Here is a 25,889-nt window from a genome sequence, read left to right as displayed (position 1 = left end):
AATGTGCCCCAACAAATGCAAACAGTGCTCGCTTTCTTTTTTGATGTGAATATATCAGTACTTGCAAGGAAAAACGCGAATTAAAAAGGAGTATAGAATGATGGAAATAGTAGCTGCTATGTACTCCAGAAGATAAAGACAGCGGTAAATGCTGATGAAGAAGGTGGACATATCGCTATTTTGTTCTGTCAGTTGTTGTCTTTACTGCTGCTATTGAGTTTACATAGAGCCATTGATGCCTGCTTAGAAGTTATCGATCACGTATTTGATTTCATGTTTATTGTGGATGAAATAGGATGATACTGATCTGCATAATGCTATCAGAATGACCCATTGCTGAAGTGATACTGGTTTGTATACGCAGTGATTTTCTGTGGTTGCGAAAAAGCGAAAATGAGCCTGCGGCGTGCTTCGCAACGTTTTCTATACTTGATGCTCCGTTGTGTGTTAAGACACAGTATCATTGTCTTTTTTATCAACGTCCACCTGCCTCGCTTCGCTCGGCTGAAAGAGCTCCTACGCTGAGCTCCGGGTCATTCAACGATTTGGATGTTTCCCAGGGGGTTACCCCATGCAATTTAAGCGTTGGAGACTAGATCAGTACTTTATAATACAATATAATGAATTAATGCTTGTTTTCTTATCCAGCACAAGATTAATGTAACGTATCCACAGCCGATAATTAATATTAAAGCTGTATCAGTAGAATTATCTCTATGTTCTTTACTGTAAATGTCATTGCAAATACAAAGGGGAATAGTGTCGTGTTGAAGTTATAATATAAGTATCAGCGACAGTCTTAATATAATATTGCTTGGTGCATTTCAGGCCTGTAAGACATGTCTGGGCTTAATAACAGTAATTTTGAACAGAAAAGTAACAACCCGTAAAAATACCCAAGAGTACTTACGGCTTTCTACGCACACTGCTGACAGGGTACGTCATCCTCACTATACGGTAATACAGAAAGGATTTAGTCGTTGATAAAAAAATTGTCGTTGTGCCAGGTGCGCTTACCTGAGTGAAGGCGCCGCCGGGCAACGCAGGACTCAACCAGAGCCCTGCTCCTTAATAGTAGGCTATGCAACTGGATTATAATAACGAAGAAATTTATCAGAACACTACTATGGCATATTACTTCGATCAAGTTAAGATTAAAGCAATGTCATGCACCAGTATTTTGAAGTGTTACACGTAAAAGCTTATTCAGAGCTGTCATTGGCTACTTTAAGGATTCTTATACAGTCTTCTGATTGGCCTAAATGTAAGCCCATGAACTTCCACTGTACCGCGTTTCACTCTCCGCACTGGTACTTCCATTTGTGGAAGGCGTTACAGACAGACAGACAAACCTCGTTACCAACACTACTATCAGCCTGCGAGCAGCACAGCTACCAACTCGGCTACCGTTGGAATCCGAACAAGTGCGTCGTCCTCAACACTGACACCTCTCCTTCATTGGCAGTATCATCGCTCTCATCTTACCAACTTTACGGTACTACACTTCCGAATGCTGACATTTTTCGGTATCTCGGTATCCCGTTCAATTGCAAGGCAACTATGGACGTCTAAGAACTGATCGTCCACAACACAAGGAAAGCGATTACCTCGTTGAATTGCCTAAATTCTCTAGGCCTCAGTCCTACCGGTCTCACTCGTTTGCTCGCTGCAAGGATCTATGGTCAGTTCATATGCCCTCAAATGGAGTATGGTTTAGCCATCCAGAAGCCACTCCAGAAGCACATCAAACTGTTGGAGGACGCCCAATCGGCTTGCCTTCGGCGCTTCTATGGCAGCTCGAATAGCACCTCATCAACCAAGGTCATGCAGCATCTGGTCAATATCCCTCCTATGAAACTCAGAGTGGCTGTTCTTCAAACGAAATTTCTCAATCGAAGTCATTGGTTACCTGATGATGCTCTAATATCCAAGCTCGTCCCGCGACTTTCTGTCGTCTCTACGAGCCGATACCGTCACCTGCAACGCACCACATTGTGGCAACGTCTCCCTTCTACAGAGGCGCCATTTGACAAGAAAGCCTTATCACATGCTATTCGCAACCTGTATACTACCGATTTTGAATCTACTCTTCTTGGCCCACGCGCTAAATTGCTCTCTGCTTGTCGTCCTACACTGGGTGTCGACCCAATCGTTTGGCTCCCGATGCGATACCACCATCGAAGTCGTCTCATACGTTGGCGATTTGGCTGGATGCCGAATGGTCGTCCGGAGGCTATCTGCCGCAATTGTTCAGATCGCCATCACCTATCTCGGGACCATGTCATCATCTGTCTGCAAGCACATGTGCGTTTACAAGTTCCTCTTGTAATCCTGGATCCTATCTCCTTCATACTCAACTCGTTACCAAGAACTCGCCCTCGCAGCACCACCACCAAACGTTATTGGCGCTCTTGTTGGCCCCGACTCACCAGCTTACTCCGAGACATCGATCGTTTATGCCACGACGACGACCTATTCACTGAAGACACTGGCATTGCCACCACCCCGTGCAACGACTTTTTGCTATGGCTTGATCAAACCAATGCTGATTCACGCCTATCTCTTTCCCCTTCGCCCTCCCTCACACCCTAATTCCTTGTACTAGTTCTTTAAAACACAAAAAAAAACAAGAAAAAGATTCCCTGTCCCTTGCCGCTTTGTAGCCGCAAGCTCCCGCCCCACTTTTTATCTCTCTTAACCTTTGTGCACTCTTGTAACCCTAGATACTCCCCTTTTTGTTTTCTCTCAAGTCCTTTATCATTTTGCTCTACATTTTCCCCCTCTGGCTCACGGGGTTTTTTGTTCACCAGTCATGGCGACCGGGCTTTAGCGAGTATGCGATTGGCGAAGCGCTTATATGGCCGTTTAATAAATAAAGTTTGAACCAGACAGACCAATTCTATAAAGGCGTTTTCATACTCCGTATAGAACGCCTAAAAAAGGACGTCTGTCTTAGCGATGTGAAAAGGCCTTGGCAGGTTACACATGATGATGGTATGTAGTTAGGAAAGTGTACCATGCCAATATTACTGTTTGAGCCTCTCCATGGTATACTTTAAAGAGAATTGGATTTGAGTACTTCTACAGAAATCTATTACTATTTTAATGTCACGCTTTGAGCAATTTCTAGTTGATGCCCGACCACGAGGAAAGCTTCTCGAGCAAGAGCTCGTATAAAGGGACCTTCTGTAGAGAATGGAAATAATATGAAACACGCATGCAGCTATTATCTTTATCTATCGCTTATCTAATAGTAGTCTGGCATTGGTATGATCAATAGTGCCACTCTCAAAATTTTGTAGAATTTATGAATCCAATTTACTATGTCAAAAAGAATTTCTCATCTGAAAATTAATCTGCTACCTAAAACGCTTAATAAGCCAGCAACAAAAAGGGAAATCGATTTTTGGTTACATCCACGTATTTGTATCCACGCAGTCTCCACTAACCTACCTATTCATTGAGCTTGCATGCATTTGCAGATCAGTTTATCGCGACTCGGCAGCAAGTGGGCACAATCTATTCTGTTGTAATATCGTTATCAGAGGACGTTGCACTAAACTACTAAACCTTTTCTTTTTCTATAACAGTAAACATAAGAGATGTTCTTGCAGTGAGCTACAAATAATGATGGATGAGCATATAAAGGCGGCGCCGTCTATTGATATCCTACTCTTTTCTCCTGACATAACCAAATGACAGGTAAGTAATGTGGCGCAGTGCTATAATAAGATTAAGGGGGGCGGGATCAGAAACAGCACTGAAAGCAGTAATGTGGGTAGAAATAAGGACATCTTATCCAGGGTAATGATCGGCGGTAATGTTCTGTGGGGCCGCCTTTCTCTCTGTTCTTGTAACTCTTTCTTTCACTAATGGCGGTGTTTGGAGGACACGCAGAAGAGTCTTCAAGGGAAAATCTTGTCCGTGCATCAGCAAATATAGAAGGAACCAGTCTGTAAAAGTGCATAAAGCCCCTTATTGTCGATGCAAGGACTGTAAGACAACGAGTCCGTCGTGTGAATAGAATACATGCGGCCTACTTTCACTTCTTTTGTCCCTTGTCATCCTTTTATTTCGTTTTTTTAGGGTGGGGTAAGAAATGGTACCTGTAAACTTTTCGTATATAATACTCTACTAACACTTGTATAAGCAATTTCTGACAAAAGAGAGCAAGTTCTTGGGGCACAATATGTCAGATTCAGTCTCTGCGATCTCCATTCACGATGCTAGTGGAAGCAGCTATAGCAACCTTCTAAATGGAAATCTCACGATTCCGAGCTACCGTTTCCAAGATTCAGTGACAATGAGTTTGACACACGGAGAGAATGTCAGCCTCATTCATGGTTACAGGTAACAGAAGCGTACCATGAAATTAACCCTAAATTATTGTGTGTTGTATCGATTCTTTGAACTCACTTTTCTACGTTATTTGTAGAGTGTCAAGCAAGCGGCCAGTGATAGCGAAGCTATCAACAAACACAACGCAACTTGAGCGTGAATTTCACATAATGAGAAAACTTTATCAACTCGCCCATGGCCCATCTTATATTGGTAGCGCAAAAGCATTACTGATCACTAAGTGTAATGTGCTCTAAAATAATGTTCATTTTCATTTTCAGTGTGTCCGATAGAGTATCTCAACTTGACAACAGGCGTTGCCGTGGCAATTTATGCAGACGACGGCTACAATTATCTCAAGCACCGATCCGCCGACGACCCGCCACATGGTTACACTGCAAAGACTCCCACCGCCAGCAGCAATAGACTAAACAGTAGAAGCGAAACAAGCAGCACTGATGCCAATATACGAGAATGGTTACAGTCGCGATACAGCACGGCCAATGATTTATCCCCGAGCACCAACGAACTGCCACCAGAAACGCTGGTGATGAGAAAATCTGCACCGACATATGACTTGATTACTTTTTTGCGTTTTGCAATCAAAGCCTGCGACGCTATAGAGTTCATTCATCGCCAAAACTGCACACACGGCCAAATCAAGTTGTCAAGTCTTCAATGGGAAAGAACAGACGACAACAACGGTTTTGTGAAAGTGTGGAATTTTGGATCAGGAACGAGAGCCCTCGATCTCAGCGCTGAAAAATGGCGGAAAATAGCAGCAAATAAGGAGCTGACACAAATGATGCAAACTGCTTTAGTTTATATGAGCCCTGAGCAAACCGGCCGGACGACATACACACCAGACCACCGTTCGGATATCTACTCTTTAGGAATCTCTTTTTTTGTGTTGTTAACTGGTCAGAGCCCTTTCGAGGGCGGACCTCTGGAAATTCTTAATGGTATACTGAGTCGCAAGGTGCCATTGATCCATGAAGTTCAGCAAGGGGTACCTGAGGTAATCTCACAGATTGTTGAGAAAATGACAAACAAGGTAAGTAATACTGCAGATCGATTGACATTTTTAGAAGCGATTAGGCTGCTAATACGACAAAACTTCGTGTGTCGTGGCACATAAAAATAAACAACAATAGACCCCCGGTGATCGATACAGTAGTGCTCATGGTCTACGATCAGATTTAAAAGAATGCCTGAAACGCATACTCGAAAGCACAAGAGATGGAAATCACATCAACTTTAAGGTATGAAAAGTGAGACGGTCGACACACACATGGAAGCTATCTTTAAAGCAAAACTAAGAAAAGGAGGTATATAGGCGATTGAAGAATTCACACTCGCTCAACACGACATTGCATCAGTGTTTACCTTACCGAAAACCGTATATGGTCGACGGTCTGTGATCTCGCAGATGAATACCCTTATTGACGATTTCGTTAATACGTACGTGCCGAATCGAATACTGCGCAGCCACGACCGGCCTGCCCAAACTGCGAATTCGATTTCCACTGGTGGATACCATGTGAGCACAATCAGTAGCATAGCGGATACTCTGAGCGACTCCTCGCGGCGCGATGATTGCAACAATAGCGTGCGTTCCAACTCTTCTCCAAGCTTTGTAAGCGGCGTAGACGAGAGCGAGACGTCGAGTGCCATACAAAGAGGAAGTTATACAGACAAAAACGGGACAAGACAGAAAACTTCAACTGTCGTCGTAAGTCTTTACGGTCCAGGTGGTATAGGTAATTAAAGAGCTATAATGTACTCGTAACTTTCATTAACATTTTCCATAAATATATATTTTAACTTGAGTTATACTCCATACTTAGGTAAATCCACAATGTTTAGTGCAGTGCAGGCTACTGCCAGACAGCATGGGTAATATTTGTTTGTTTGTTTTTGGCATACAAAAAGGTACTAATGCAAAAAAAATAGTTACATTGCCGCAAGCAAGTTTGACTCCAGAAACAAGGTTCCGTACAGCTGCGTTCTCAAGTCGCTATCCCAAATATTGCAACAAATTCTGAGCGAATCGGAAGAGGACATTAAGCTCTTTCATGAACACCTCAAAGTTCACCTTGGAGCACAATTTTGTAATGTGTCACTACTAAATGATTTCGTTCCTGAGCTGCGTTCTCTTTTGGATCCTACCTCTTCCACATTACAGAAGAACGACGTGGATTCGGCGGACGATGAAATACACATGGACAACGTCGAGACGCAGGCGCGCTTTCAAAATCTTTTTATCGGTGTTTTCCGTGCTATCAGTAACTGGTGCATGACAACGCTTGTAAGTCCAAAACAAAGAAAACGTTCAAAAACTGCAAGTATTCATTATCTTAATTCATGTGTATTATTCAATATAGTTTTTGGATGACCTCCATCAAGCAGGTAATTAGATCAAAATTTTGGGGATTGTTTAATTTGAATGTAATATTAAAGAATCTCTATGATAAGACGACCATTCGCTGGAGCTTCTTGAATCTTTGATGAGATCTAGGATAAATATCCTCATTTTCATATCTTACCGCGATCAAGAAGTGACTCCAATGCTCGGTGAAGTACTTGAAAATGGCGCATCCTTTATCCAATTTATTAGCGTTGAGCCACTTGATATGGAATCGACGATCGACTTTCTATGTGATACGCTTCATCGACCCAGAGACGTTAGGCGGGAGTATTTGGTACCGCTGGCAGAGTTTGTTCTGAAGAAAACAAATGGAAACGCGTTTTACACGGCCCAGCTACTGCAGGCGCTCGACCGAAAGAAGCTTATATTTTTTGACTGGCAAAAAAACGAATGGGATTACAATCTGGCGGAAATCAAAGAAGCCACGACCTACAGCAATGAGTCAGATACCCAACTGGATGTTTCATTTATGGTTGCACGCTTGCGAGAGCTACCTGTTGAAAGTCAATCTTTGCTCAAGTGGGCTTCCTTCATCGGTGATACTTTCTCGTGGACCACAGTCAAAGAGCTTATGCTAAGCTCCGACGTAATGGACGAGCAAAGCGACATCAGCAGTGATATTGAAAGCGAGTGCTCGCTTGTTGATGACACAGCATCCGAAGACACGGCACGAGAAACGACGAGCAGTAGCCGCGATCACAAAACAAAGCGTCATCATCGCCCATCCTTGGTGCGTACCAGCACTGCTATCCCTTTATGCGGTAGTCAAAAGTCATCCTTCGTCAATGATCCTATGATTGGATTGCAGGCGGTTCTCCAAGAAGGTTATATCATGCCAATTGGACCGGAGGACTTTAAATGGGCCCATGACCGAATTGCTCAAGCTGCTGGCGAGCTTGCTGGTGCCAGAACACGCAGCAAGATTCACCTAGCTGTTGCTCAGCATATCATGAAAGGTATTAGCACGTTTCATCGTTGTTTACTCCTACCGTGGATGACTTATACTGTACAATGAAGAGCAAATTGTTGATAGTTTCCTGGCTGCCGATCATCTGATTAAATGCTTTGAGTTGTTGACAACAATTCAAGACAAAGAGCCATATCGTCGCCTTTTAATCGAGGCAAGTCTACAAGAATTATTGATTGTCACACCCATTGAAAATTTGAAATATCAAACTCGTAATAGTTTCTCATCCCTAAGTTAGGCTGGAAACAAGGGACGTTCATCTGGCGCCCATGGCATGGCGTTTACATATTATAGTGCTGCTATTGAACTGGGTGATCCCGCACATGAATGGGAAGGCAGTAACTACACAACTACCTTACATCTCTATACGAATGCGGTTGCATTATCATGGGTGGTTGGCCAAAACGAGCAAACAGAAGAGCTGCTCAAAGTTGTTTTTAAAAACGCACGTACATCTATCGATCGTTTGACTGCCTTCCGAATGCAGGCCAAATACTACTTTGGAATCCAGCAACATGATAAAGGACGAGGAGCGTTGCACCAATGCTTAAAGGATCTCGGTGAAGAATACCATGATAATTTGACGGAGGAAAGTCTCAAGCGGGAGTTTGACGAAGCAGAACAAATGGTCGGAGCCATTGGGAGAGAGCAGGTTGTAAATATGAAACCGTGCGATGATCCTTCGCTTAGAGGGATTATGAGCGTTTTGGAAGAGCTGTAAGTTACTAGTGAATGTATTTTGAGTTTTGAGCATATGTGCTTTGTTTTATAACTGACACTACTATCATAGCTGTACTGTTGCGTATTGGGGAGGCAATAAGCCAGAAATGTATTATTGTGCCATCCGAATCATTAGAATGTCCCTTGAAAATGGAGTGTCTCCAGTCTTTACCATCGGCTGCAATTTTGCAGGCATAGGCTATTCGACATTGTACAAAAAATTCAGCTTTGCAGAGGTATTTGTCTCATTATGGCTGAGCAAGAGAAGACACAACACGGAATTCTGATTGTTGAATGATACAATGGTATAGGAAATTGGTTCTATTGGCTTGCAACTGGCAGACAAACACAGCGGCATATACGAAAAAGGACGCGCTTATTTACAATACTCAGTATTTGTTACCCAATGGAAATACCATCAACGTGAATGCCTCAAGTATTTCACTGCGGGCATGAACTTATCCCTATCTGCTGGTGATCGGATCTACGTCGCCTTCCACCAAACTCATCGTCTTGTCATCCTCTTTTGCCTAAACAACAATATTGCCGATACACTCCGTGAAGCTGAAAGCAACTATGACGATATTCACACTTGGTCATCATCCGTCGACACAAATATGTTTGCAATGTGTATCATACGAGTTTGCAAAGCATTACAAGGACACACCTATATACATACACCCGATGTCTTTGACGGTGACGATGGCTTCAATAACGAGCACTATGTCAAAGAGAGCTGTAAACAAAGCTCAAACCCAGAACTCATATTGAACTGGTACGATACGTTTTACATCATTGCGCAGACATTGTATGGGCACACAGACTCTGCGATTGCTACAGGATACAAGACCGTCAACGTTGTGGATGATCACCCTTGTCATCGACATGCACGGATATACCTACACTATTTCTCGCTGGCGTTGATGGACAGATTACATCAACAAGAGGATGATAAGCAACTTGAGCCCGCAGAGCGTAAGAAATATCTCAAGCAAGTGCACGAGAACCAAGTGAAGGTGCACGAATATGCCAGACACAGTCGCATAAACTACATCATGTTCTGGACACTTATTGAAGCCGAGCTCTCGAGTCTCCAAAACGAGAGCCTTAAAGGTTTTGGCAAGACATGTCGCCTTTATGAAGATGCAATCAACCAGGCGCGTGAGGGTGGCTGGCACTTGGAGATATGCGTTGCTTATGAGCGAGCAGGAGCGTTTTACCTGCGTAACGACATACATAATGTTGCATTTACGCTTCTTTCAAAGGTAGAAATTCAAAAACATTGATCTTGTTGCGCCATCGATCATTTTTCATCATGTTAAACGTTTGTTAGGCAATCAACTTATATATGGCTCACGGATCATATGGCAAAGCGCGACAACTCAGCTCAAAGTACGCTGAGCTACTTGGAGATTATAGCGATGACAAACGAGAGCAGCACGACACTGGCGTCCAGACGGATGCTTTCCCATACCTAAATACTGAAGCCAGATGGAACAGCGATAACGAGGCATCCGAAATACCCATTAATAACCACTCATTGAGTGATCCCTTGGTTGGAACTGGAGCTTTACCACCAATGTCAATTGAGGATAGCTTGGTGAAACTTGATATAGTAAGTATTATATACTTAATTGTTGCTTTGATAACAGGTTCTGATCGCTTTTTTTCTGTAATAATTAGCTGGACATGGCGTCAATTTTAAAATCTTCGCAAGTGATGTCGTCGGAAATCGGATTTGAAGAGTTATTAAGATCTATGATGAATATCATTTTCGAGAACAGTGGAGCGAATTGCGTTGCTGTTATTATCAAGGACGAAAATCACGGTGTATGTGCATACGGCAAAGAAGGCGCGATGACCACTTACGACCCCCCACTTTCGCTTTCGGAGAAGGACAAGCTTATATCCAATCGCATCGTACATCACACCATAAATACTGGCGAAAGTATCTTCATCCGGGATGTGGCACAAGATTCGCGATTCTCAGTAGGTCCGTGGTTTAACCGCACAGGAAGTAAATCAGTTATCTGTATCCCTATTGTGCACAAAAGTGCCATGGCAGGCTGCCTTTTCATTGAAGGCCCGGTTGGTATTTTCACCCAAAGACACATCACTGTACTGAGCCTACTATGTCAACAAATGGGCATCTCTATCACGAATGCATTCTTGTTCAAATCTGTGCAGCGTGCTACCAAGGCTAATATGAGGTAGTTGTTGGGGCTTCTCGGCGTCATATCTCCATTTAAAAATCAACTTATCAAAACGGCTGTCTAATTAATTAATAGAATGATCGAACTGCAAAAGGAAGCACTGGAAGAAGCCCGCAAAAGTAAAGAAGCAGCCGACAAGGCTACTCGCTTACGTGAAATCTTTTTGGCTAACATGAGCCACGAAATCCGCACACCATTTTCGGGATTCTACGGCATGATTTCACTGTTAGCAGATACTAAGTAAGTGGTATAATGTGAGAAAGTACATTGAGCTTCATACCTGCTAAGCTTAATTACAGATTGGACTCTGAGCAGCAAGATCTTGTAAAAACCGCCAAAGAGTCTTGCAAGATGCTACTGCGCATTATCGACGATCTGTTGAACTTCTCGAAACTACAAGCCGGCAAAGTCTCATTGGATTTATCCCCCGTTGTGATCGACGAGCTGCTGGCAGACGTGATCGAAATGCTCATCGCCATGGCAATACAAAAGCGTATCAACGTCACATATACAGTTGCTAGCGACGTCCCATCGGTTGTGAGGGCTGATGCAAACCGTCTGAGACAGTACGTACCGAATATTGGCTTTAGATTAGTTCTTTCCATCATACTTACCTCATAAGCGGAATGTTCTTAAATACAGAGTTATTATAAATTTACTTGGAAATGCTATCAAGGTACTACTAAAACAACACTAGAGACTATCGACGAGCTCTTACATTTATCTGATGCTTGTATTTTTCAAATCTAATTAGTTTACACACGAAGGTGAAATTAACATCCGTTGCTCACTTGCCAAATCCAACAGAAGACGAAGAGTATCCGATGAACAAGTCTCACTGTTATTTGAAATCATTGACACCGGTATTGGCATAAGCGAAGAGCAGCGTAAAGTATTGTTTGTCCCGTTCTCTCAAGTCGATGGAAGCACCACGTAAGTATATGGACGTTTGCAGGGTAACATTTGAATCGTTTTCCATAAGTCACTAAACAAACTGTTTATGTAAAATAGGCGAAAATATGGTGGTACTGGATTAGGGCTATCTATATGCTTACAGCTTGTCCAGTTGATGTCTGGTGAAATTAATGTCGAAAGCACTCCAGGAAAAGGCAGCAACTTTAACTTTACTGCTCGCGTTTCCCGAATTCGTGACAAGAGCTTAAAACGCAACGATGCAATTGCAAGATTACTGGACAGCTTACGGAACGCTCGTGTGTTGGTCGCTGGAGCACATGTTTCGACAATAAGCATGATTAAACAGCTATTGCCTGGCGTAGCGGTGGACGGTGCTTGCTCTGTTGACGAGCTCGTCTCTCGAGATAAATGCAAGTACAATATTTTAATTGTCGGCATGTTCTTAACAAGCGACTTGCATTTCAAAGAATGGTGGTACCATTTACAAAAAGCCGTCGATCAAGTACGATACGTTGTTGTTATGCATTATCCAAGCGGCGTCGTTGGAGAATTATTAGGAGAGATTATGGAGGGTGGGAGCAGTATAGGTATCCCTGTACGTCGAATGGATCAACATGCAATGGTGCGTATCGCCGTTCCAGTTCGGCGGCACCGTTTATTACGGACTATGGTGGAAATACTCCAGCAAAGTGCCGATTTACCACAGCCTACAAATGCGGTGCTTTCAGCGAGGCACAAAGTCGCTAACGGAACGAGCACCATAATAACACCAGAAGAGCAGAGTCTGTTTAGTACTATGCATATTTTGGCGGCCGAAGGTATAATATCTTGATTCTAAGTGGGGCATTTTGTAACAAATTTGTTTTATCCTCTGACACTATGTATCTCGATAATGTAGACAATCCTGTTGCACAAAAACTTCTATATAAACAGCTCACACGACTAGGATTTCAAGTTGATTTGGCAAATAATGGCTTAGAAGCCATAGAAGCTTGGCAGAATCATCCCCCTGGATATTTCTGCGTCAGTTTACTGGACTACCATATGCCACAGGTTTGAAAACGCTCTTTCTCATTTACATATCCGTTTGAATTCTCTGACCAATCGCCTTATGTGCGTACGAACATTGTTAGTGTGACGGAGTAGAAGCAACAAGGAGAATACGCAAAATCGAAGCTGATGAACAGAGGACCACACGCCTCCCTATTATCACGTTGACAGCAGACATCCAGGATTCCACTCGGCAGACATGCTTGGCTGTAGGAATGGATGGGTAAGTTGACATAGCTTTAAATCTCATTTAAGTATAACTCTTCTGTTAACAAACTATTTTCTCATAGATTCTTAACAAAACCTGTAAACATGAAATTGCTGACGGACACTATACGCCGTTTTTGCCACAATAGTAAAAAATTTGAAAATCGCCATGTTTTATAGAATGCAAGTAGTAGCCGACAATAGAATGATAGTTACATGGATTGTTTATTGAGCATACTGTAATCTTATAATAGTATTAGTACAACACATAGCATATAATTATCTGCATTCTCATATACTGTACTTGATACTACATAGCCCACCCTGGTATGTGAATGTAAAGTGGTGAAGCGAGGAGACGTACCAGATGAAGAGAGCTGCCAAATGTAGGAAGATTGAGGACAGAAGTCAACGACGTCTCTTTATATCTAAAACATTTATTACTGTACCTATGTTAGCTCTATAGTACAGATAGTTCAGATGGTAAAGTATCTACAGTAATGTCGTTTGTCGAATGTATCCGCTGCGATCTGAAACAAAAGCTATACAGCGAACCAGAAGTGGGACAGCAGCGGCGCTTCTCAGTTGTTGTGATGCTAAATTCCGTCTGTCATGTTGTCAGTTGCTATGCTGAAAAACTTCTGAACAGCTCGTACATAGATGTATAGTATGTCTGGGTTCTAGTGAAACTGGAAAGCACGTTCGTGTGGATCTATATAGTTGAGTAAGAAGGCAAAGAACTACTGTGGTATCCCTTATTTCCTTCTGTTGCGGGAGTTCGGGATAACTTGATACCTGTAGCGTATAGCATTTTTCAGAAGGTCATGATGACGACGAAAGGGGGATGCAGATATCAACAAAGATCGCAGTGTTGGCGGAGTAATTCACTAGAGGAGAACAATGTGGGAGTCGGAAAACTCTGAGCGCGTGTCTAGACCTTACAAATTAAAACTGTTGCTGTATTTGCAACTGACACGAACGAATAATAACACTATGGTGATACTTACTATGGTAAATCAAGGGCTTTATCGAAGTCTACCGGATATTCCTATAATTATCAGCATTTTTTTTCTATCAACGATGTATAGACAGCCATTATTGATTATCATCATTAATGGTATATTTATAATTAGCACAGTTCATAGCGCTGATTGCTAGAAGTACAGGAATATTTTAGTCTGCTTAGCATTATGCATAGGTACTTGGGCTGCACAATTGCTTCTTTTTGTTTATGCAGTTTCCTGACCTTGTGTTTTGTACATCATGTCATCATGATACTGTACAACTGACAACTGTGTTGTACAACCTTCAGAAACTAATGATGAATGGCTGGCATGCCTGACAACGAAGGCGCCTGGGATACAACAGTGCTGTCATAAAAGAGATAATATTGAATAGCCTAAGGATATCGTCGTCATACGAATCTTGTATTATGTTTGTTAGCGTATATTAAGCTTAAATCAAAGGATGATAGCAGGGATATAAAAAAATTGCTGTTACATTAACAGCTCAAATGTAAGCCCGAGATGTGTCCAACGTCAAAAGAAAATGTAGGTATAGTAGAGGTCCGTGTAATCCCTTATAGTAACGTTTATCTGCTGAAGTGTAATTGGAAAACGCATAAACTGCTACGAAGTCTCTGAATGAGTCGATATTATGTTTATACGATGCGATTTATGATACGCAAGCGGTAAGAGACAGTATACCGCTACTTTTTACTACTGCTAACAATTCTCTTTCTTAATATAATGTAGAAAGGGTAATGTACTAACCATCTGTCTTGTACTTTTTAGAGTTCGTGAGAGAAAATAAAACCACGGCGGAGGCCGCGTGTCGAATGTATGCGCGTTGATGTCATGCTCACTAAGCGCGGACAATGGAGTTTTTTGAAAGAAACGCCATTCGATCCATTTCATCACGACCCCGCTCTCTTCTCGATCTCCTGTTCCTTTTTTGCACAGTCATGGAGAAGACAAACCGGTTAGGCACAACATTCCATAATTGTACTCTTAGAAATAGCTACTGTTACGAGCGTATGAGAATAGCTTTTAAGAACACTCATTATACTTTAGATCACGAAAAAAAAGGGAAAAGTTATCAGCTACTGATAATTACAATCTTTAATTGTGGTAGCTGATTATTGTATTGTTCGGTGGGTCAGTTAATTAGCAGGCAGGTTTCTGTTGTGACTAGGTGCATTATAATAGACGCACTATAACGTGAACAAATAATTAGACACTCCTCATTGCAACCTCTGTGAGCCCGGGATTGTTCTCATAGCAGAGCAGCTGACGTGAGTAGCAGCAGAATATCTATAGTAAGTTTCCTATTCGGCATACATGCTACCTGTGCGCATGGGTGTAATGACAAAAGAAAAGCGGTGTTGGATTCTGCTGCATAATTTTCGGAAGCAATCACCGCTTTGCACATTACATGTAAACAGAGTGACATAGTAAGAAGAAAACTTTTGAGAAAACGATTCTGATAACTCAACTTGGATTGTAGACCGGGAAACAGACTCTAAGAAAATCAGGGTTTGCAAAATGAACACCCCCCTGCAGCACTCCCTACTAACCAGAGTAGTATAGAATGTCATACTGAACTGTCGCGGCGGCGCATTCTTTTAATAGCACTAATGACATATCCTATCCTAAAAATCTCCTTGTCTATCGACTGGATTGGAGTAGTAGTACTACATCTGCCTTACACGTACATCTCTACTGTTCTCTCTTTCTCATTTACCTCTTTCTCCACCTAACTCCTCCTTTCTTTCATTTTTTGGGCATATACAAAGATCTACCTGCATACATAAATCTTTCAATTTGTATCTAAGAGTTCTTGCTCATGTCGATCTCGGAATCAAGTAGCTCCTTGACAGCGGGATCGACAACAACTTTGTCGAGTGTATTGTCAGGTGTACAAGGATATCACTTTATATACCCAACACCGATTTTAGCACACAGCGAAAACGTAGATGTTGTTTGTGGATTTAGGTACGCAATTACGGTCTTGGGTTAAAAAAAGAATAAGATGCAAATTGCGCGTCCAACAAAAACCAAGTGACATTCCTAAATTAACATTGACAATAGAATCAGTAACAAGAGCCCGGTTGTTGCAAAAGTGTCTTCAAGCTCATTAAGGCTCGAGCGCGAATTTTATATCATGAAAAAATTGTATCAATATAACGACGGTCCTTCACATATTGGTAATTTTAATACCGAAGAATGATTTGCTGGGTTGACGGGAAGCACAGGCACAAATTATTGACATCACTTGGTTCGATAGTCCGACCATTGGAATTCATTAATTTACCAAGCGGATTGACCGTCGCCATTTACTCTGATGATGGCCAAAGCTTCCTTTACCATAGGCAGAACGAAAGCACGACTTCATCAATTGTAAAAGAGTCCATCTTACGAGGTCTAGAAGATGCTAATGGTAGCGAGTATGACCGTAATATGTGTGGTGATCTCGGTGCCTTTTTACGTTTTGCGATCAAAGCTTTGAACTGCCTGGAATACATACATCGGCACGGTGTTATCCACGGTGAGGTGCGCCCGGCATCGTTTCAGTGGAGCGGCTCAGACGATGGTCCTGTCAAGCTATGGAACTTTGGCTCAGGCTCAAAATCACTCGAAAGGTAAATGTTATCACCTTTTACATAACGATCCACCGCTACAATTTTCTATACGCAGCTTTGAGTGATCTCACCTCGTGTCACGCCCATGATCCTATACTATTATTTTTTTCTGGTACCGAGATAGCTTGTTAACAACAGAGGGCTGGCGAAAAACAACGAACAATAAGGGGTCTATGGAGCTGTTGCAGAGCTTGTTGATGTACATGAGCCCCGAGCAGACAGGACGTACAACGTATGCTCCAGATCACCGATCCGACATTTATTCCTTAGGTATCGTGTTCTTTACCTTGTTAACAGGAAAGAAACCTTTCGATGGTGGCCCGCTGGGTATTTTAAATGGCGTGCTAAGCCGTAAAATATCATTGGCATACGAATTGCAACCCAATATTCCTGAGGTGCTTTCCCGCATTATCGAAAAAATGACGAATAAGGTTAATAGTCATTTTGGCACTGTAGCAGAAAAAGAGCCTCTCCTTTTTAGACAGCAGTAATTTTACATTCCTATGTAGGCACCCGATGATCGCTACACAAGTGCTCATGGCGTCCGATCCGATTTGAAGGAATGCCTTGAGCTCTTAAAGACTGCACAAACATCCAATACCGAGGTAATCTATGAGAGGCAATGCTGCTGACGTCCTATATCTGCTAGCAAAAAAGATGAGCGGATCATAAAATGATAAAAAAATTCATACAAAAAGGTTATAACTTTAAAAATAGTCAATCCCATCGTTTCCGTTGGCACAGCATGACATTGCATCAGTCTTTACGCTACCCAAAATGATATACGGTCGACAAGAAGTGTTATCAGAAATGACTTTTATCATTGAACGGTGTGCTGGACTATACAAGTCGCTAGGGATCCGCAACAGCAGTCGCTCAAAAGCCTATACAGCTGCAGCGTGCCACGTGAGCAGTGCAGAGACGGCAACTGACTTGGCTAGCGATATTTCTAAAACGGACAGCAATCCCGACGGTATTGGTTGTCAAAAATTTACTGCTTCCCCAAGCTACTATAGTGGTGCTTTAGACGGAAGTGACACTTCTAGTATTACTAGCAGAATAGTTGTTAACAACACTAGAGTAACGACCACCATCGTTGGTGTATATGGCCCTGGAGGCATTGGTAAAAACGTTTGGTTTCTATTTTGCTTACACACAAGGTTACCCCGCCACACACTCATAAAGCATACTCCCTTTATTAGGCAAGTCCACTTTATTTACTGAGGTGCAATCAACAGCTCGCCAAAATGGGTAAGCTCCGATACTATATATTGTATCTTATTAGTTGTAGTACAGCTTGAAGCAAAGAAAAATCGATGATTAATCTGTCGTACATGTGTTTTTTGGTACAGTTATGTGGCAATTTCGAAATTCGATAGTCGAAACAAAGTTCCGTACAGTGCAGTTATAAGATCACTGTCTCATATATTGCAACAAATCCTCTCTGAATCAGAAGAGGAGATTCATTCGTTCTATGAGCATCTCAAGATATCACTTGGGGCTCAATATTCGAACGTGAGTTTAATGACGGACTTTGTCCCGGAGCTCAAGCCATTACTGGATCTGGACGCAGCCAACGGTAGCAGTAACAAGACTACGGATGGTCACAGCGATAACCCGGCAACAATAGCTCCCCCTTCTTCAAATACCCATATGATCGATGACATGGAAGCACGAACACGGTTCCATAACTTGTATGTTGAAGTTTTTCGAGCAATTACTCACTGGCGAATGACGACATTGGTATGTATATTTATATATGGAATATGAGTTAAAACAATGTTGTACCTCATGTTTTCATCATAGTTTTCGTCACATTAAGAGTTCATAATAATTATTGATGATATAATAATTTATATTGTATGTTGATAACACAAAATGCGCGTATATAGTTCTTAGATGACCTTCATCAAGCAGGTAAGGCTAAAAGGAACATCTTACGACTATGCTGATGCAACAATAATTCCATGCCTTTGCTCATCAATAAAAACAAAAAATAACCGTGGCTTTTTTCACTGGTTATCAGACGAGCCATCACTGGAACTTATCGAAAGCCTGATCCTGTCTCGAGTGCAGCTCTTAATATTTATTTCCTACCGCGACCAGGAGGTTACAGACAAGTTAGCGGAGCTACTCGAAAACAAAATCGCCAATGTCCACTTTATTGGAATCGAAGCACTCGGAATGGATCCTCTCGTCGACTTTCTCTGTGACACCTTACACCGACCACGCGATATTAACCGCGACGCTATTATTCCACTCGCCGAGATTATATTTAAACGAACTCGAGGCAATGCGTTCTATGTGGCACAGCTATTAAGAACGCTCGAACGAAAAAAGCTTATATTCTACGACTGGAAAAAGAACGAGTGGCAGTTCGACCTTAGAGAAATAGAAGACGCAACTATGCTCGACGAGAACGATTCCTTTGATTCGCAACAGCTGGATTTTATGGTTGCCCGACTACGAGAGCTCCCGCGCGCTGGTCGTGCTATACTTAAGTGGGCATCATTTGTGGGCGATACTTTTTCCTGGGATACAGTTAAAAAACTGGTGGTCAACAATAATAACGACGACAACGATGATGATGATGATGATAGCATTGTTAGCGACAGAACAGCTATAGACGAACGAATGACTGCTTCAGCAACTATGCTTGACAACAGCGATGATGAATACAACAATGACGATGACATTAGCAGCAGCGCCAGCAGTTTATTGTTGTCATCATCGTCGCATAGAAATAATAGACGTGCTAGTAGAGTACGTATTCATCGAAAAATGACCGCCGAATCGACATCTTCGGTATCCGGCAGTAGAGACGACCCAATTAGTGGATTACAAGCTGTTTTACAAGAAGGTTATATTATGTCAATTGGTGCCGACGAGTTTAAATGGAGTCATGACCGTATTTCACAAGCAGCAGCCGAACTCGTTAACCCTGGAACACGCGCCAAGATCCACTTTAAGATTGCACAATATATGATGGAAGGTACCGTAACGAATTCTTGTAGATTCTAGCTTTATAACAGCTTATACGTGAGTGATTTCTTCAGAAGCTTCTGCTGTGCTTACCGTTAGCAATATCAATAATCACCACTTAGAAAAAACCGTGGATACTTTTCTGGTGGCCGATCACTTGCTCAAATGCGTTAATCTCTTGATCAAAAGGGATGATAAAGAACGCTATCGACATATTCTCATCGAATCTGGCAACAAAGGACGAACGACTGGTGCCCACCGTATGGCTTTCGCCTACTATATGTGCGCAGTAAAGCTCGGGAACCCTGAAACGCAGTGGGTGAACGACGACGATTACCGAACGACATTGACCCTTTACACAAATAGCGCAGCCCTTAGTTGGACTGTGGGTGAGCTCGAGCAAACAGAAATCTTATTGGAAGCCGTATTCCAGAACTCGCGAACACCAAGTGACCGTATGCATGCGTACCGTATTCAAGCAAGATACTACTTTGGATTGCAATTGCATTCAAAAGGGCGCGCTGCACTCTTTCGATGTATGGACGATCTTTCAGACGAGCGATCCCGCTTGGATACGAGCGAGGAGGGACTGGCCAGCCTGTACAATGAAATTGAAGAGTTGGTTGATAAGCTTGGTGTGAATAATATTCTACAACTGCCAGCCTGCAACGACCCTTCGTTAATTGGAACATTAGGTGTTATGGAAGAGCTGTAAGTAGCAATAATCATTATACTCTAGTAGTCGAATGTGATTATATGGCTAATATTACATCTCTGTGTACAATATACTCTTTTAGACTTACTTTATCATACTGGAGCGGACAAAAGCGTGAAATGTATTACTGGGCGTGTCGGATTTTGAAACTGTCACTGACAAAGGGTCCAGTCGGTGGTACCGGAAATGCCTGCATGTTCGCCGGTTTGGGCTACGTGAACGAGTTTCAGAAGTACGCATTTGCAGAAGTATGTTTTTTATATCTAGTATACAGTTTGCTACTTGATGTGCAGCAACTAATGAAAGGTTTATTCTTTAGAAACTGGGAACAATCGGTATATCGCTTGCTGACAGGCATGGTAGTAACCAAGAAAAAGGACGAGCATATAGTCTATATCCCGCATTTCTCATCTTATGGAACCACCACCAACGAGAGTCATTCCAGTTTTATCAGACTGGTATGAACTTTAGCATGTCTGCAGGAGACCGGATTTACGTCGCTTTCCATCTGGTTCACATTTGCACACTGATGTTTTACAACGGATACAACTGCAGCGTTACGCTGCAAGAAGCTGAACGAAGCTATGAAGACATTCACTCTTGGTCCGCGTCAATTGACATGAACAGCTTTGCTATGTGCATTATTCGCTTAACAAAGGCGCTACAAGGACATACCTACATCGATACTCCAGAGGTGTTTGACGGAGATGATGGGTTCAACGATGAGCATTTCCTTACCGAAAGCTGCAAACAAAGCTCAAATCCTGAACTGGTGCTGAATTGGTATGAATCATTTAAGATTATACCGCTTGTGCTCTATGGCCATTTGGATACAGCCGTTGAAGTAGGCTATCGGTGCTTCCGTACACTACATGTCCACCCATGTCACCGTCACACGCGCATGGCGCTCTTCTATTTTTCGCTAGGGTTACTCGAAAAGTGCCGCCAAGATCCAGAACGAAAAGACGAGTACCTAAAACAAATTCGAGCAAATCAAGAGTTTGTGCGTGAATGGGCTGTTCATAGCGCCATAAACTATTCCATGTACTGGACTTTTGTGGAAGCCGAACTTGCAGGATTGGGCGAATCGCCTGATGTTTTACGAGCCGGTCGCTTATACGAAGATGCCATCAATCAAGCCCGTGAAGGAGATTGGTACCTTGAGCTATGCGTTATGCATGAGTACACGGGTGCTTTCTACGATCGTGTCGGACTCCGTAATGTTGCTTATGGCTTTGTCAAAAAGGTATAGTAGACATTTACGGCTTGGGATTAGGTAAAATTCTCGATAATAATATTCTATATTTTTAGGCTATCAATATGTACATGTGCCACGGATCGTACGGTAAAGCGCGTCATGTCAGCACCAAGTTTGCACAGCTATTGAGCGACTTTAATGATGATCGAGCTGATCCGCATGAAGTGGGTATTCAAACGGACACGCTTCCCTATCCTGGTGGAAGAACGTCACCTAACGACTGGAGTACGCCATCCGCACATGAGCTTGTTCATAATCCAAGCAATTCTGCCATCATAAACGAACCTTACACCAACGAAAGCATACCACCTGTCACCACAGAACAAACACTCCAATACCTGGATATCGTAAGTGTACATTGTTCTTTTATGTTAAGCTATACTATAATTTTCATTTATTGCTGTATGTAATAAGCTGAACCACTTTTAAATGAACAGGTGGATATGGCATCCATTCTAAAAAGCTCGCAAGTAATGAGCTCTGAGGTCCGTTTTGATGCACTTTTAAGTTCCATGATGAGCATAATTTTCGAAAACAGTGGCGCAGATTGCGGTGCTATTGTTGTCAGAGACGAAATGTATGGTGTATGTGCTTACGGAGGTCAGAACGAGCCGATTGTTACGTACGATCCACCGAAACCGCTTGATGAAGCCGAGCATCTGGTCTCAAGCAAAATTATCAACCACACCATGCACACATCGGAAAGCATTTTCATCCACAACGTTAAAAAGGATTCACGCTTTGCAGTAGGCACTTGGTTTGAGTGTACAGGCGAAAAGTCGGTGATATGTATGCCAATAATTCACAAGTGTCGAACGGTTGGCTGTCTGCTCATTGAAGGCACAGTTGGCGTATTCACTCAAAGACATATCACGGTGCTAAGTCTTTTGTGTCAGCAAATGGGCATCTCGACCGCCAATGCTTTCTTGTTTAAATCTGTACAGCATGCTACAATGGCAAATATGAGGTACGTATCATTTATTTTAATTTTTTCATATTTGCGGTCTAGTAGCAATACTGATAATTATAATTATTTAACTCCTCCTCCCTCTCTTTTCTCTATTTAGGATGATTGAAATGCAAAAAGAAGCGCTTGAAGAGGCCCGGCGGAGTAAAGAAGCAGCTGTTCGAGCTACACGACTTCGTGAGATATTTTTGGCCAACATGAGCCATGAAATTCGTACACCATTCTCTGGATTTTATGGCATGATATCACTTTTAGCTGATACAGAGTAAGTTATGGTTACAACCTATAGTCATTGTTTTAACACGAGTATTGATAGAGTAACGTTATGTAGACTGGATCCTGAACAACGTGATCTTGTCAAAACTGCAAAGGAATCATGCGAAATGCTGCTTCGACTTATTGATGATTTGCTCAATTTCTCAAAACTGCAAGCAGGCAAGGTTTCTTTGGATCTTTCCGAGGTCATAATTGAGGACGCTGTTACCGACGTGGTAGAAATGCTGATTGCTATGGCGATTCAGAAGCGGATCAATATTACCTACGATATCGCACCCGATGTGCCAGCTGTAGTGATGGCCGATGCGAATCGTCTTCGCCAGTAAGTATTGCATCTTTTCCCACAATCATATCGGCCATTATCCGTTCCCCAAGTACCGTGAAATACTAAATTTGCTGCTTTAATGTTATTTTAGAATTATTATCAATCTTCTTGGAAACGCCATCAAGTTTACACATGAAGGCGAAATCCAAATTCGATGCTCCGTCGACAAGGAAGCAACTGGCTCCAGCGATGGTGATGACAACGAAGTGACACTCTTGTTTGAAGTGATCGACTCAGGGATTGGCATCAGTGACGAACAGCGCAAAGCTCTGTTTGTTCCATTCTCACAGGTGGATGGAAGCACAACGTATGTTTTATAAATACGCAAAGGCCATTTGCAGAATAGAGATAATTTACCTGTTACTCACCAATACCGTTAATTAGCCGCAAATACGGTGGAACTGGATTGGGTCTATCGATCTGCTTGCAGCTCGTCACGCTTATGTCTGGTAAAATTGATGTAAAGAGCGAATCATCTAAGGGGTCCAACTTTTTCTTCAGCATCAGAACAACACCAGTACCCGAGCAATGTAAAAAACGGATTGAGCGGATTACAGGTATTATACAAGAAGTCAAGGGAACGCGTGTACTGGTTGCCGATAAGCACACGTCGACCGTTTCAATGGTGCAGCGATTACTTCCGGGAATTACAGTGAATGGTGCATGCTCAGTTCAAGAACTACTCGCGTGTCAGGCCACCGATTATCCGATCATTGTTGTTGGTTTGTTTTTGACGCACGATCCTGAATTTCAATCGTGGGCGACCCATCTTAAAAAGTTTTTGGAGCGTGCCCAATGTATCTTGGTTATGCATTACCCGACAGGCGCTATGGGAGATATGCTAGGAAGGAACCAACATCTCAATGCAGCACCCACTGTATCCACCACTCATAATGATGGTGAGCTTCAAAGCAATGATTTCACCGAACGCGTTGTTGCCGCCGTACCATCATCCTCAGGCAGCGCAAACACTCTACTCAGCACGAACATGATTAAGGAGAATCGACGAGCCGTCGTCTGTATGGCAGTTCCATTGCGTCGGAAGGCGTTGCTTAGAACCATGGTAGAGATGCTGCACCAAACTTCTTCCTCGCCAGCGTCAACACCGCGACCGATTATGGCGGCACGTGCAAGCTCAGAAGGCAGAAAAGTCTGTGATCCCAGTGAGGTGATTACACAGGAGGAACGTGAGCTATTTAGCAACATGAACATTCTCGCAGCCGAAGGTATGTATACAACGCTTTATATAATCTGCAAGCCTGGAATGTTTTGAGCGATGAAAGGAGTGAGTTTGAGGATATCTAAAAAGTGTTAAATTACTTGTAAATAGACAACCCGGTTGCGCAAAAGTTACTATACAAACAGCTCACACGACTTGGTTTCAAAGTCATCTGCGCCAATAACGGTCTGGAAGCAGTGGAAGCATGGCAAAGTCATCCTCCAGGATACTTCTCTATCTCTTTTATGGATCACCACATGCCAAAGGTTTGGAACGCCCCTTTTTTCTATTCAAATTCAACTTTAACAGTTGTAACTGATATGCAACTTCATCTTGCAAATGACATAGTGTGACGGTGTTGAAGCAACAAGAAGAATACGTGAAATCGAAACTGCTGAGCAAAGGACCACCTGTCTTCCTATCGTCGCATTGACAGCTGACATCCAAAAAAGCGCACGCGATATATGTTTGAAAGCTGGCATGACTGTGTAAGTTGTTGATCATTTGTGATGGCAACGGTCCTAGTATAAGTTAATGAATGACTTACATACTAATATCTCGTTCTATACTGCTGACACATAGGTATCTTACGAAACCAATGAATCAGAAGTCGCTTGCTGAAGTCCTCAGACGGCACTGCTTGCAACCATATTTAGCACAAGTACAGTCCAAAGAAGAACCAGTGTAACTCTTAAACAGCTATTCAGACAGAAGCCCGTCCCCAGTAGTAGTATACCATCATTTGCATTATACATCATCTCATACACAGCACCAAATTATTCATTCCACCCTTTCTCGTCGTCATCACACATGCATTATCTCACTAATTTAATCAATATAAAAAATTAATTCCTAGTTCACTGTGATGGACGTTATTGCACTGAAATGCTATTGAAATATAAATCTGTACAGGCATTGTTTGTAACCTCAATATGATGGTTCTTTTGAGCGGTCATGAGTGTATGTGTATTTTTCTCGATGATAAATACGTTATGCGGGCGAACAATGGGCGAATCCTTTAAAGAGGAGTGATCGCCGATGGAAGTGCTATATGTAGTAGCTAATAATACACGCCTAGCATCCAGCATTATACTTTTATATCTGTGAATTAAACTACTTACAGCTTCAATATATGCTTACATTAATATGTTCACTTTACATAATCTATGGTATAGTCAGGGAAAAGAATAACTAGAAAATTGTTTGTGCTATACTACCTTTTTCCACTGTTATATTTGCTTATAGTGTTTCAAGCCCAATAAATACATAAGCCAACACAGAAATTTCGTTTTGCCGAATATTGAATTGCTGTATATTTGAATTAAAAAATAAGCCAACGTTTTTAAATTTTGGAGTTAGCAGTGCTCACGATTGGACATCAGCACATCCCAATGTACTACTACGGGGTCTAGGCAATGTCTCGAACAATATAGCAATGGTTGTGAACAGTCCATTTGATGAAGATTCTGATCGTTTATTTCTCTTCTTGTTAATCTGCTGTCTCTCTTTGTATCATCATTCTGTATGTCACACAAAACGTTTCAGAGAACATCAACTAATGATACATTCATGTAGCATTAGAAGTAGACCAGATAGAGAAACACTGCATGCTCGTGTATGTTATTTATCAAGTACTTCAAAACAACAATAACCACCACAGGAGTTGGCT

General features: G+C 42.2%; 3 protein-coding genes across 3 annotated transcripts; all 3 read left to right on the top strand.

The window, feature by feature from the left end:
- Positions 1–1,272: 1,272 nt before the first annotated feature.
- Positions 1,273–2,592, top strand: BDB00DRAFT_871677 (uncharacterized protein; the record flags this gene model as incomplete). Its single annotated transcript, XM_053126853.1, has 2 exons — positions 1,273–1,534; positions 1,634–2,592. 2 exons carry the CDS (start codon positions 1,273–1,275, stop codon positions 2,590–2,592), a joined length of 1,221 nt encoding a protein of 406 aa, XP_052980418.1.
- Positions 2,593–3,780: 1,188 nt separating this feature from the next.
- BDB00DRAFT_938504 (uncharacterized protein) lies at positions 3,781–13,194 on the top strand. The gene is made up of 24 exons (XM_053129286.1): positions 3,781–4,092; positions 4,167–4,350; positions 4,436–4,551; positions 4,620–5,392; positions 5,493–5,600; positions 5,675–6,098; positions 6,186–6,234; positions 6,292–6,646; positions 6,723–6,747; positions 6,814–7,722; positions 7,784–7,887; positions 7,972–8,450; positions 8,524–8,689; positions 8,765–9,718; positions 9,787–10,068; positions 10,137–10,663; positions 10,742–10,906; positions 10,966–11,232; positions 11,309–11,342; positions 11,421–11,599; positions 11,678–12,399; positions 12,480–12,634; positions 12,715–12,854; positions 12,922–13,194. The coding sequence occupies exons 2-24, from the start codon at positions 4,190–4,192 to the stop codon at positions 13,016–13,018; spliced, it is 7,191 nt and encodes a 2,396-aa protein (XP_052980417.1). The 5' UTR covers positions 3,781–4,092; positions 4,167–4,189; the 3' UTR covers positions 13,019–13,194.
- A 2,059-nt stretch (positions 13,195–15,253) lies between these two features.
- BDB00DRAFT_819835 (uncharacterized protein) lies at positions 15,254–25,125 on the top strand. Its single transcript, XM_053123261.1, has 22 exons — positions 15,254–15,831; positions 15,928–16,043; positions 16,124–16,478; positions 16,603–16,909; positions 16,988–17,083; positions 17,196–17,601; positions 17,681–17,729; positions 17,831–18,221; positions 18,371–18,395; positions 18,505–19,470; positions 19,583–20,171; positions 20,258–20,423; positions 20,495–21,421; positions 21,487–21,780; positions 21,871–22,400; positions 22,501–22,665; positions 22,732–22,998; positions 23,093–23,308; positions 23,386–24,227; positions 24,332–24,486; positions 24,569–24,708; positions 24,803–25,125. Exons 1-22 carry the CDS (start codon positions 15,683–15,685, stop codon positions 24,906–24,908), a joined length of 7,257 nt encoding a protein of 2,418 aa, XP_052980416.1. The 5' UTR covers positions 15,254–15,682; the 3' UTR covers positions 24,909–25,125.
- Positions 25,126–25,889: the final 764 nt, after the last annotated feature.

Source organism: Zychaea mexicana (genome assembly GCF_025766255.1).
Source record: "Zychaea mexicana strain RSA 1403 chromosome Unknown BDB00scaffold_30, whole genome shotgun sequence".
Lineage (NCBI taxonomy): Eukaryota > Fungi > Mucoromycota > Mucoromycetes > Mucorales > Lichtheimiaceae > Zychaea > Zychaea mexicana.
This window is presented reverse-complemented; position numbering and strand designations above follow the sequence as displayed.